The sequence below is a fragment of the Panulirus ornatus genome, chromosome 19 (assembly GCF_036320965.1).
Source record: "Panulirus ornatus isolate Po-2019 chromosome 19, ASM3632096v1, whole genome shotgun sequence".
In the NCBI taxonomy this organism is placed as follows: Eukaryota; Metazoa; Arthropoda; class Malacostraca; order Decapoda; family Palinuridae; genus Panulirus; species Panulirus ornatus.
The window spans coordinates 27,585,282-27,599,649 of NC_092242.1; the positions used below are offsets into that span (position 1 = coordinate 27,585,282).

The following is a 14,368-nucleotide window of genomic DNA, read 5'->3' on the forward strand; positions in this document are numbered from 1 at the left end:
CACTACCTCTTCTTTGTTTACCAAACCATTGTTCCTGACCTTCTCACTCCGCACACCATCCCGACCAAAACACCCCACATCTGCTACTCTATCATTAAACACATTCAACAAATCTTCAGTATACTCACTCCATCTCATTCTCACTTTACCACTACTTGTTATTATCTCACATAACCCCCCTTTTCTGATGTTCCCATTTGTTCTCTTGTCTTATGCACTTTATTTACCTCCTTCCAAAATTTTTTTCTATTCTCTCTAAAGTTTAATGATGCTCACTCACCTCAACTCTTATTTGCCCTCTTTTTCAGCTCTTGCACATTTCTATTGACCTCCTACCTCTTTCTTTTATACATTACCCAGTCATTTGCACTATTTCTCTGCAAAATCATCCAAATGCCTCTCTCCTCTCTTTCGCTAACAATCTTACTTCTTCATCCCACCACTCACTGCCCCTTCTAATCTGCCCACCTTCCACCTTTCTCATGCCACAAGCATCTTTTGCGTAAGCCATCACTGCTTCCCTAAATACATCCCATTCCTCTCCCACTCCCCTTATGTCATTTGCTCTCATCTTTTTCCATTCTGCATTCAGTATCTCCTGGTACTTCCTCATGCAGGTCTTGTTTCCAAGCTCATTCACTCTCACCGCTCTCTTCACTGCAACATTCTCTCTTCTTTTCTGAAAACCTTTACAAATTTTCACCTTTGCCTCCACAAGATAATGATCAGACATCCCTCCAGTTGCACCTCTCAGCACATCATCCAAAAGTCTCTCTTTCATGCACCTATCAATTAACACATAATCCAATAATGCTCTCTGGCCATCTCTCCTACTTACATATGAATACTTATGTATATCTCTCTTTTTAAACCTGGTATTCCCAGTCACCTGTCCTTTTTCAGCATACAATTCTACAAGCTCTTCACCATTTCCATTTACAATGAGCACCCCATGCACACCAATTATACCCTCGACTGCCATATTACTCACTTTTGCATTCAAATTACCCATCACTATAACCCAGTCTCGTGCCTCAAATCTGCTAACACTCTCACTCACTCACCTGCTCCTAAAACACTTACCTCTCATGATCTTTTTTCTCATGACCAGGTGCATAGGTACCAGTAATCACCCATCTCTCCATCCATTTTCAGTTTTACCCATATCATTCTAGAGTTTACTTTCTTACTCTGTATCACATACTCCCAAAACTCGTGCTTCAGGAGTAGTGTTACTCCTTCCTTTGTTCTTGTCATATCACCAACCCCTGACTTTACTCCTAATACATTCCCAAACCACTCTTCCCCTTTACCCTTGAGCTTCGTTTCACTCTTAGCCAAAACATCCAGGTTTCTTTCCTCAAACATTCTACCTGTCTCCTTTTTCCTCCTCTTGGTTACATGCAACCACATTTAGACACCCCAATCTGAGCCTTCGAGGAGGATACGCACTCCCCACATGACTCCTTCTGTTACCCCTTTTTTATTTATTTTATTTATTATACTTTGTCGCTGTCTCCCACGTTTGCGAGGTAGCGCAAGGAAACAGATGAAAGAAATGGCCCAACACCCCCTATACACATGTATATACATACGTCCACACACGCAAATATACATACCTACACAGCTTTCCATGGTTTACCCCAGACGCTTCACATGCCTTGATTCAATCCACTGACAGGACGTCAACCCCGGTATACCACATCGCTCCAATTCACTCTATTCCTTGCCCTCCTTTCACCCTTCTGCATGTTCAGGCCCCGATCACACAAAATCTTTTTCACTCCATCTTTCCACCTCCAATTTGGTCTCCCTCTTCTCCTTGTTCCCTCCACCTCCGACACATATATCCTCTTGGTCAATCTTTCCTCACTCATCCTCTCCATGTGCCCAAACCACTTCAAAACACCCTCTTCTGCTCTCTCAACCACGCTCTTTTTATTTCCACACATCTCTCTTACCCTTACGTTACTCACTCGATCAAACCACCTCACACCACACATTGTCCTCAAACATCTCATTTCCAGCACATCCATCCTCCTGCGCACAACTCTATCCATAGCCCACGCCTCGCAACCATACAACATTGTTGGAACCACTATTCCTTCAAACATACCCATTTTTGCTTTCCGAGATAATGTTCTCGACTTCCACACATTCTTCAAGGCCCCCAGGATTTTCGCCCTCTCCCCCACCCTATGATCCACTTCCGCTTCCATGGTTCCATCCGCTGCCAGATCCACTCCCAGATATCTAAAACACCTCACTTCCTCCAGTTTTTCTCCATTCAAACTCACCTCCCAATTGACTTGACCCTCAACCCTACTGTACCTAATAACCTTGCTCTTATTCACATTTACTCTTAACTTTCTTCTTCCACACACTTTTCCAAACTCAGTCACCAGCTTCTGCAGTTTCTCACATGAATCAGCCACCAGCGCTGTATCATCAGCGAACAACAACTGACTCACTTCCCAAGCTCTCTCATCCCCAACAGACTTCATACTTGCCCCTCTTTCCAAAACTCTTGCATTTACCTCCCTAACAACCCCATCCATAAACAAATTAAACAACCATGGAGACATCACACACCCCTGCCGCAAACCTACATTCACTGAGAACCAATCACTTTCCTCTCTTCCTACACGTACACATGCCTTACATCCTCGATAAAAACTTTTCACTGTTTTTAACAACTTTCCTCCCACACCATATATTCTTAATACCTTCCACAGAGCATCTCTATCAACTCTATCATATGCCTTCTCCAGATCCATAAATGCTACATACAAATCCATTTGCTTTTCTAAGTATTTCTCACATACATTCTTCAAAGCAAACACCTGATCCACACATCCTCTACCACTTCTGAAACCACACTGCTCTTCCCCAATCTGATGCTCTGTACATGCCTTCACCCTCTCAATCAATACCCTCCCATATAATTTACCAGGAATACTCAACAAACTTATACCTCTGTAATTTGAGCACTCACTCTTATCCCCTTTGCCTTTGTACAATGGCACTATGCACGCATTCCGCCAATCCTCAGGCACCTCACCATGAGTCATACATACATTAAATAACCCTACCAACCAGTCAACAATACAGTCACCCCCTTTTTTAATAAATTCCACTGCAATACCATCCAAACCTGCTGCCTTGCCGGCTTTCATCTTCCGCAAACTTTTCACTACCTCTTCTCTGTTTACCAAATCATTTTCCCTAACCCTCTCACTTTGCACACCACCTCGACCAAAACACCCTATATCTGCCACTCTATCATCAAACACATTCAACAAACCTTCAAAATACTCACTCCATCTCCTTCTCACATCACCACTACTTGTTATCACCTCCCCATTTGCGCCCTTCACTGAAGTTCCCATTTGCTCCCTTGTCTTACGCACTTTATTTACCTCCTTCCAGAACATCTTTTTATTCTCCCCTTTTAGAAAGTTAAAATACAAGGAGAGGAGGGATTCTCTCACCCGCTCCCATACCCTTTAGTTGCCTTCTACAACACACAGGTAATGCATGGGAAGTATTCTTTCTCCCCTGTCCCCAGGGATAAGAGAAAATGTATGCAGCATTAATTGATTCAGAAATAGCATATAAAGAGAGTAGGAATTCTCTCCAGGAGGTTGTAACTACATAATGTACATAGAGGACATTTGAGTTGTATGAGGCATATTTATAATGGAAATAGTGTATGTACAGATTATCCCTGGGGATAGGGGAGAAAGAATACTTCCCACGTATTCCCTGCTTGTCGTAGAAGGCTACTAAAAGGGAAGGGAGGCTGGAAATCCTCCCCTCTCGTTTTTAGTTTTCTTAAAGAAGGAACAGAGGAGGGGGCTAAGTAAGGATATTCCCTCAAAGGCTCAGTCCTCTGTTCTTAATGCTTCCTCGCTAATGCGGGAAATGGCGAATAGTATGAAAAAAAACTACAATAAGTAACGGAATGATAGGATGTGAGAGAGTGTCAGGACCATATATCGCTATGGTTTTGTAGATATTCCTTTGGATGGGGTATCTCACTATGAGAGCAAGTTAGGTGCAATTAGGGTTTATTGCTTAATCATGGAAAAACAGTGGATGTTGCTACATTTGATGTTTGCAGATGATGCTGTATAAGTGGCTTCATAAGTGGAAGAGCTGGATAGAATAGTAGTGCCATTTCAGTGGTTCATTTGGAGGAAGATGTTGAAAGTGAGCGAATTAAAAATCACAGTGGAATATCAGTTTGAAAGGGGTTGAAATGTAAATTTTGGATGAGTTTTGATACTTATGATTAATGACCAGTGAAGATGAAGGTTTGAAAGCTGAAGTTGAAAGTCGTCACATAAGGGAGAAAAATTAGTAGCTTTGAAACATCCGGTGGACGGGAAAAAATTAACTTAGAGTGTCCAAGATGCTTGTATACAGTACTTTTCCTGGGGCTTATATATAGATAAGAAACCCTGAAACCCAGTTGTATATTGGTCAAGATAGGTAAAATATAAGAAAAGTAGAGAGATGGATGAATGAAGTAGAATACTTGGAAGTAAGAGTTGATTAGAATTGAAAATGAAAATGTGAGAAGGAAATGTGGTGTGATGAAATTATTAGAAAGGTATAGTCATATATTTTTATTAAATTTGAAAGTTAGTGAAGAAGATTTGTACAAGGCATTATGGGATTTGACTATGTCATTTGTAAATGCATTTCCTATAGATATTGTACAGGGAAAAATTTTCATGATATTAATGTTCTCTGGTGCTGTATCTTAGAAAGTAATAAAGATGATAAACATTGCAGTAGTGAAGGTTAATAGAAAGAAGTAATAACTGTATAAATCAGTATGGTGTCAGCCTGGCCTTGATTAGACTGTTTTACTTAGAAAAAGCTTTTGTCACATTCTACAAAAACCTTAAATAGTTTTATTGGAAATGCATGATGGACTGATGAGATTAGAAATGCTTGAGAGGAGTGTACTAGGAGAAGTTTAGCAAAGGAGAAGGGAACAATATGAGATGTGTGTGGGGAATGTTAAGAAGTTGATAGAGGAAAGCAAAGAAAGAGTGAAGTGAAGATTTTTTGAAGAAATTTAATTGAAAAGTTTAAGGAAAATAAGAATTTGTACTAGAATGAGGTGAAAAAGGTGAGAGATGGATGAAAGAGTGAAAGTGTAAATAAGAGGAAGGAAGGGTATTGCTGAGTCAAAAGGAGAAAGTGAAAGGAAGATTGGAAGAGTATTTTGAAGATCTGATGAATATGGGAGAAGGTGAGGCAGCTGTTGTTACATGCACTGATGTGTAGGGCATTAGTGAGGTTGAAGGTTGGAAAGGCACTTGAAATGGATGGGATTATGGCTGAAATGTTGAACTATAGAGAAGGTTTGATAGGATGCCTTTGATATGTAATATAGCATGGAAGCAGAAGGTTATGCCTGAGAATTGATTGAAAGCCATTACAGTTCCTTTATTCAAAGGAAAAAGTGCTATGGATATATGCAGCAATTATATGGTAATAAGTTTGCTAAGTATACCAGGAAAAATGTATGCAAGAATATTGATTGATAGCATAATGGAAGTGACTGAATGCACAATAAGTGAGTAGCAAGGTTTTTTAGGAAAGGTAGGGGTATCAAGTGGAATGCTTCATGGGATGTGTTACCAACCAATCAAGAACACAGTCACCCCAGGGTTTAGTAATTTCCACTGCAATACCATCCAAACCCGCCACCTTGCTGGCTTTCATCTTCCGCAAAGATTTCACTACCTCTAGTTTGTTTACCATACCATTCTTCTTGACCTCACTTTGCACACCATCCCGACCAAAACACTCCACATCTGCTACTCTATCATTAAACACATTCAACAAATCTTCAAATACTCACTGCATCTCCTCACTTCATCACTACTTGTTTTTCCCTCCCCATTTGTCCTCTTCACTGATGTCCCCATTTGTTCTCTTGTCTTATGCACTTTATTTACCTCCTTCCAAAGCATCTTTGATTCTCCTGAAAATTTGATTATACTCTCTCACCCCAACTCTCATTTGCCCCCTTTTTCACTTCTTGCACCTCTCTCTTTACCTCCTGCCTCTTTCTTTTATACATCTCTCAGTCATTTGCACTACTTCCCTGCAAAAATCATCCAAATGCCTCTCTCTTCTCTTTCTCTAACAATCTTACTTCTTCATTCCTGCACTCATTACCCTTTCTAATCTGCCCACCTCCCACCTTTCTCATGCCACATCTTTTGCGCAAGCCATCAATGCTTCCTTAAATATCCATTCCTTCCTTTCCCTATCCCCTTATGTCATTTGCTCTCACCTTTTGCCATTCTGCACTCAATCTCTACTGGAACTTCCTCATACAAGTCTCCTTTCCAAGCTCACTTACTCTTACTACTCTCTTCTCCCAACATTCTCTCTTATTTTCCAAAAACCACAACATATTTTCACCTTCACCTCCACAAGATAGTGATCAGACATCTCCTCTCAGCACATCAACATCCAAAAGTCTCTTTTACATGCCTTTCAATTAACACATAATCCAATAATGCTCTCTGGCCATCTCTCCTACTCACATACGTATACTTATGTATATCTCCCTTTTTGAACCAGGTATTCCCAATCACCGGTCCCTTTTCAGCACACAAATCCTCAAGCTCTTCACCATTTCCATTTACAACACTGAACACCCCATGTACACCAATTATACCCTCAACTACCACATTACTCACCTTTGCATTCAGATCACCCATCACTATAACCCGGTCTTGCGTATCAAAACTGCTAACACACTCACTCAGCTGCTCCCAAACACCTGCTTCTCATGATCTCTCTTCTCATGACCAGGTGCATAGGCACCCATAATCACCCATTTCTCTCCATCCTCTTTCATTTTTACAGATATCAACCTAGAGTTTACTTTGTTACACTCTATCACATTTTCCTACAACTCCTGCTTCAGGAGTAGTGCTACTCCTTCCTTTGCTCTTGTTCTCTCACCAACCCCTGACTTTACTCCTAAATCATTCCCAAACCACTCCTTCCCTTTACCCTTGAGCTTCTTTTCACTCAGAGCCAAAACATCCAGGTTCCTTTCCTCAAACATACCACCTATCTCTCCTTTTTTCTCATCCAAACACATTTAGACACCTCAGTCTGAGCCTTCGAGGAGGATGAGTACTCCTTGCATGACTCCTTCTTCTGTTTCCCCTTTTAGAAAGTTAAATACAAGAAGGGAAGGGCTTCCAGCCACCTGCTTCCGCCCTCTTTATTTGCCTTCTACGACACAGGGGGAATACGTGGGAAGCATTCTTCTTCCCCTTCCCCCATGTAAGTTTGGAAATGCTTTTTCCTCTTTAGAATGCAGCACACAATTTGAAGATGTGTGTGAATGATTTTCAGTGGTTGTATATACATGATTCACCTTATTAGAATTAGGAATAGACTTTTTCATGATCAGTGGTATATAAATCCTTAGGTAGACAGACAGTAAGAGAGATAAATAAGGAATTAAGACCAAATTAATGGGACAGAACTGTAACTGAGGCAAAGCTTCTTGTAGATGAAGTCACTTTTATTAAGAACTGATTTTTCTCTGGATACCACCTATATTATTAATTTTTTTGCTCTGTTAGATATGGGTATGAGTTCTCAGAGAACTTATAACCATGTTTATAACCAACTTTCTGTATGTTGGGCTCAACTCTTCCTTGTTTTAGGAAAGATTATTATTATTTTGCTTTGTCACTGTCTCCTGCGTTAGTGAGGTAGCGCAAGGAAACAGATGAAAGAATGGCCCAACCCACCCACATATACATGTATATACATACATGTCCACACATGCAAATATGCATACCTATACATCTCAACATATACATATATATACACTCACAGACATATACATATATACACATGTACATAATTCATACTGTCTGCCTTTGTTCATTCCCATTGCCACCCCGCCACACATGAAATAACAACCCCCTCCTCCGCATGTGCGTGAGGTAGCGCTAGGAAAAGACTACAAAGGCCACATTCGTTCACACTCAGTCTCTAGCTGTCATGTATAATGCACCGAAACCACAGCTCCCTTTCCACATCCAGGCCCCACAGAACTTTCTATGGTTTACCCCAGACGCTTCACATGCCCTGGTTCAATCCATTGACAGCACATCGACCCCGGTATACCACATCGTCCCAATTCACTCTATTCCTTGCACACCTTTCACCCTCCTACATGTTCAGGCCCAAATCACTCAAACTCTTTTTCACTCCATCTTTCCACCTCCAATTTGGTCTCCCACTTGTCCTCGTTCCCTCCACCTCTGACCCATATATCCTCTTGGTCAATCTTTCCTCACTCATTCTCTCCATGTGACCAAACCTCAGAACACCCTCTTCTGCTTTCTCGACCACATTCTTTTTATTACCACACATCTCTCTTACCCTCACATTACTTACTCGATCAAACCACCTCACACCACATATTGTCCTCAAACATCTCATTTCCAGCACATCCACCCTCCTCCGCACAACTCTATCTATAGCCCACGCCCCACAACCATATAACATTGTTGGAACCACTATTCCTTCAAACATACCCATTTTTGCTTTCCGAGATAATGTTCTCGACTTCCACGTATTCTTCAAGGCTCCCAGAACTTTCACCCCCTCCCCCACCCTATGATTCACTTCTGCTTCCATGGTTTCATCCGCTGCCAAATCCACTCCCAGATATCTAAAACACTTCACTTCCTCCAGTTTTTCTACATTCAAACTTACCTTCCAGTTGACTTGTCCCTCAACCCTACTGTACCTAATAACCTTGCTCTTATTCACATTTACTCTCAGCTTTCTTCTTTCACACACTTTACCAAACTCAGTCACCAGCTTCTGCAGTTTCTCACATGAATCAGCCTCTATCGCTGTATCATCAGCGAACAACAGGTGACACTTCCCAAGCCCTCTCATCCACAACAGACTTCATACTTGCCCCTCTTTCCAAAACTCTTGCATTCACCTCCCTAACAACCCCATCCATAAACAAATTAAACAACCGTGGAGACATCATGCATCCCTGCCGCAAACCTACATTCACTGAGAACCAATCACTTTCCTCTCTTCCTACGCATACACATGCCTTACATCCTAGATAAAAACTTTTCACTGCTTCTAACAACTTGCCTCCCACACCATATATTCTTAAAACCTTCCACAGGGCATCTCTATCAACTCTTATCATATTCCTTCTCCAGATCCATAAATGCTACATACAAATCCATTTGCTTTTCTAAGTATTTCTCACATACATTCTTCAAAGCAAACACCTAATCCACACATCCTCTACCACTTCTGAAACCACACTGCTCTTCCCCAATCTGATGCTCTGTACATGCCTTCACCCTCTCAATCAATGCCCTTCCATATAATTTCCCAGGAATACTCAACAAACTTATACCTCTGTAATTTGAGCAATCACCTTTACCCCTTTGCCTTTGTACAATGGCACTATGCAAGCATTCCGCCAGTCCTCAGGCACCTCACCATGAATCATACATACATTAAATAACCTAACCAACCAGTCAACAATATAGTCTTCCCCTTTTTTTAATAAATTCCACTGCAATACTATCCAAACCCATTGCCTTGCCGGCTTCCTTCTTCCGCAAAGCTTTTACTACCTCTTCTCTGTTTACCAAATCATTCTCCCTAACCCTCTCACTTTACACACCACCTCGACCAAAACACCCTATATCTGCCACTCTATCATCAAACACATTCAACAAACCTTCAAAATAATCACTCCATCTCCTTCTCACATCACCACTACTTGTTACCACCTCCCCATTAACCCCTTCACTGAAGTTCCCATTGATTCCCTTGTCTTATGCACTTTATTTACCTCCTTCCAAATCATCTTTTTATTCTCCCTAAAATTTAATGATACTCTCTCACCCCAACTCTCATTTGCGTTCTTTTTCACCTCTTGCACCTTTCTCTTGACCTCCTGCTTCTTTCTTTTATACATCTCCCAGTCATTTGCATTATTTCCCTGCAAAAATCGTCCAAATGCCTCTCTCTTCTCTTTCACTAATAATCTTACTTCTTCATCCCACCTCTCACTACCCTTTCTAATCTGCCCACCTCCCATGCTTCTCATGCCACAAACATCTTTTGCACAAGCCATCACTGCTTCCCTAAATTCATCCCATTCCTCCCCCCCCTCCCCTTACGTCCTTTGTTCTCACCTTTTTCCATTCTGTACTCAGTCTCTCCTGGCACTTCCTCACACAAGTCTCCTTCCCAAGTTCACTTATTCTCAGCACTCTCCTCTCCCCAACATTCTCTCTTCTCTTCTGAAGACCTCTACATATCTTCACCTTCGCCTCCACAAGATAATGATCAGACATCCCTCCAGTTGCACCTCTCAGCACATTAACATCCAAAAGTCTTTCTTTCACGCGCCTATCAATTAACACGTAATCCAATAACGCTCTCTGGCCATCTCTCCTACTAACATATGTATACTTATGTATATCTCTTTTTAAACCAGGTATTCCCAATCACCAGTCCTTTTTAAGCACAGAAATCTACAAGCTCTTCACCATTTCCATTTACAACACTGAACACCCCATGTACACCAATTATTCCCTCAACAGCCACATTACTCACCTTTGCATTGAAATCACCCATCACTATAACCTGGTCTCGTGCATCAAAACTACCAACACACTCACTCAGCTGCTCCCAAAACACTTGCCTCTCATGATCGTTCTTCTCATGACCAGGTGCGTATGCACCTATAATCACCCATCTCTCTCCATCCACTTCCAGTTTTACCCATATCAATCTAGAGTTTACTTTCTTACACTCTATTACATACTCCCACCACTCCTGTTTCAGAAGTAGTGCTACTCGTTCCCTTGCTCTTGTCTTCTCACAAACCCCTGACTTTACTCCCAAGACATTCCCAAACCACTCCTCCTCTTTACCTTTAAGCTTTGTTTCACTTAGAGCCAAAACATCCAGGTTCCTTTCCTCAAACATACTACCTATTTCTCCTTTTTTCTCATCTTGTTTACATTCACACACATTTAGACACCCAAATCTGAGCCTTCGAGGAGGATGAGCACTCCTCACATGACTCCTTCTCTGTTTCCGCTTTTAGAAAGTTGAAATAGGAGGAGGGGAGGGTTTCCAGCCCTCCCGCTCCCGTCCCCTTTAGTTGCCTTCTACAACACGTGAGGAGTGGGAAGTGTTAATTATTTTTTTTTTTTTTTTTATACTTTGTCGCTGTCTCCCGCGTTTGCGAGGTAGCGCAAGGAAACAGACGAAAGAAAATGGCCCAACCCCCCCATACACATGTATATACATACGTCCACACACGCAAATATACATACCTACACAGCTTTCCATGGTTTATCCCAGACGCTTCACATGCCTTGATTCAATCCACTGACAGCACGTCAACCCCGGTATACCACATCGCTCCAATTCACTCTATTCCTTGCCCTCCTTTCACCCTCCTGCATGTTCAGGCCCCGATCACACAAAATCTTTTTCACTCCATCTTTCCACCTCCAATTTGGTCTCCCTCTTCTCCTCGTTCCCTCCACCTCCGACACATATATCCTGTTGGTCAATCTTTCCTCACTCATCCTCTCCATGTGCCCAAACCACTTCAAAACACCCTCTTCTGTTCTCTCAACCACGCTCTTTTTATTTCCACACATCTCTCTTACCCTTACGTTACTCACTCGATCAAACCACCTCACACCACACATTGTCCTCAAACATCTCATTTCCAGCACATCCATCCTCCTGCGCACAACTCTATCCATAGCCCACGCCTCGCAACCATACAACATTGTTGGAACCACTATTCCTTCAAACATACCCATTTTTGCTTTCCGAGATAATGTTCTCGACTTCCACACATTCTTCAAGGCCCCCAGAATTTTCGCCCCCTCCCCCACCCTATGATCCACTTCTGCTTCCATGGTTCCATCCGCTGCCAGATCCACTCCCAGATATCTAAAACACTTCACTTCCTCCAGTTTTTCTCCATTCAAACTCACCTCCCAATTGACTTGACCCTCAACCCTACTGTACCTAATAACCTTGCTCTTATTCACATTTACTCTTAACTTTCTTCTTCCACACACTTTACCAAACTCAGTCACCAGCTTCTGCAGTTTCTCACATGAATCAGCCACCAGCGCTGTATCATCAGCGAACAACAACTGACTCACTTCCCAAACTCTCTCATCCCCAACAGACTTCATACTTGCCCCTCTTTCCAAAACTCTTGCATTTACCTCCCTAACAACCCCATCCATAAACAAATTAAACAACCATGGAGACATCACACACCCCTGCCGCAAACCTACATTCACTGAGAACCAATCACTTTCCTCTCTTCCTACACGTACACATGCCTTACATCCTCGATAAAAACTTTTCACTGCTTCTAACAACTTTCCTCCCACACCATATATTCTTAATACCTTCCACAGAGCATCTCTATCAACTCTATCATATGCCTTCTCCAGATCCATAAATGCTACATACAAATCCATTTGCTTTTCTAAGTATTTCTCACATACATTCTTCAAAGCAAACACCTGATCCACACATCCTCTACCACTTCTGAAACCACACTGCTCTTCCCCAATCTGATGCTCTGTACATGCCTTCACCCTCTCAATCAATACCCTCCCATATAATTTACCAGGAATACTCAACAAACTTATACCTCTGTAATTTGAGCACTCACTCTTATCCCCTTTGCCTTTGTACAATGGCACTATGCACGCATTCCGCCAATCCTCAGGCACCTCACCATGAGTCATACATACATTAAATAACCTTACCAACCAGTCAACAATACAGTCACCCCCTTTTTTAATAAATTCCACTGCAATACCATCCAAACCTGCTGCCTTGCCGGCTTTCATCTTCCGCAAAGCTTTCACTACCTCTTCTCTGTTTACCAAATCATTTTCCCTAACCCTCTCACTTTGCACACCACCTCGACCAAAACACCCTATATCTGCCACTCTATCATCAAACACATTCAGCAAACCTTCAAAATACTCACTCCATCTCCTTCTCACATCACCACTACTTGTTATCACCTCCCCATTTGCGCCCTTCACTGAAGTTCCCATTTGCTCCCTTGTCTTACGCACTTTATTTACCTCCTTCCAGAACATCTTTTTATTCTCCCTAAAATTTAATGATACTCTCTCACCCCAACTCTCATTTGCCCTTTTTTTCACCTCTTGCACCTTTCTCTTGACCTCCTGTCTCTTTCTTTTATACATCCACTCAATTGCATTTTTTCCCTGCAGAAATCGTCCAAATGCCTCTCTCTTCTCTTTCACTAATACTCTTACTTCTTCATCCCACCACTCACTACCCTTTCTAATCAACCCACCTCCCACTCTTCTCATGCCACAAGCATCTTTTGCGCAATCCATCACTGATTCCCTAAATACATCCCATTCCTCCCCCACTCCCCTTGCTTCCATTGTTCTCACCTTTTTCCATTCTGTACTCAGTCTCTCCTGGTACTTCCTCACACAGGTCTCCTTCTCAAGCTCACTTACTCTCACTCTTCTTTTCTGAAAACCCATACAAATCTTCACCTTAGCCTCCACAAGACAATGATCAGACATCCCTCCAGTTGCACCTCTCAGCACATTAACATCCAAAAGTCTCTCTTTCGCACGCCTGTCAATTAACACGTAATCCAATAACGCTCTCTGGCCATCTCTCCTACTTACATAAGTATACTTATGTATATCTCGCTTTAGTTGCCTTCTACAACACGTGAGGAGTGGGAAGTGTTAATTATATTAAGTATATTATATTACAATTGGCACTGCATACTAACGCAAACTACTTTTTGCAATTTCTTCTTATTTATTTGTCATATTATTTCTGACAGCATTCACATGTTCTTAAAGAAGAAATGGGACTAGAAATTATTTTATCATGGTTCTGCTTCAATAAGCAGTCATCTTGTATATTTTGAAATATTTTTTTGGAGAAAATTGCTACTTGTTTGATTTTTTCACTTTTTCTTTTTTGTTAGGTTATAATTTCATTTTTTTATATTCCCTCAGGGCCTTAGTAAGGACAAGGACAAAAGAGATGACAGTGTTCGCAACTCATTTTGGGTTTACGATATTTCTCAAAATAAATGGTAAGTTTTCACTTTACTCAATCTTGGATTGTTAATCAGTATTGTTGTCTTTATAGAAGTGGACAGTATTTTTTCTACTCCATCCCCAGGATAAGAAGTATTTTTTAATATTGTGATAAAATCAAATAAAAAGTTTCATGTTGTTTAACAGTTGATGTA

At 41.5% G+C, this 14,368-nt stretch overlaps 1 protein-coding gene across 1 annotated transcript in view; it reads left to right on the plus strand.

Annotated features, from left to right (window-relative positions):
- The window catches only part of muskelin (muskelin 1), a 512,022-nt gene that overhangs the window by 372,610 nt on the left and 125,044 nt on the right, over positions 1–14,368 (plus strand). The window contains exon 11 of the mRNA XM_071674329.1: positions 14,130–14,209. Coding sequence (XP_071530430.1) covers positions 14,130–14,209 — 80 coding nt within the window. The remainder of the gene's footprint in view (positions 1–14,129; positions 14,210–14,368) is intronic.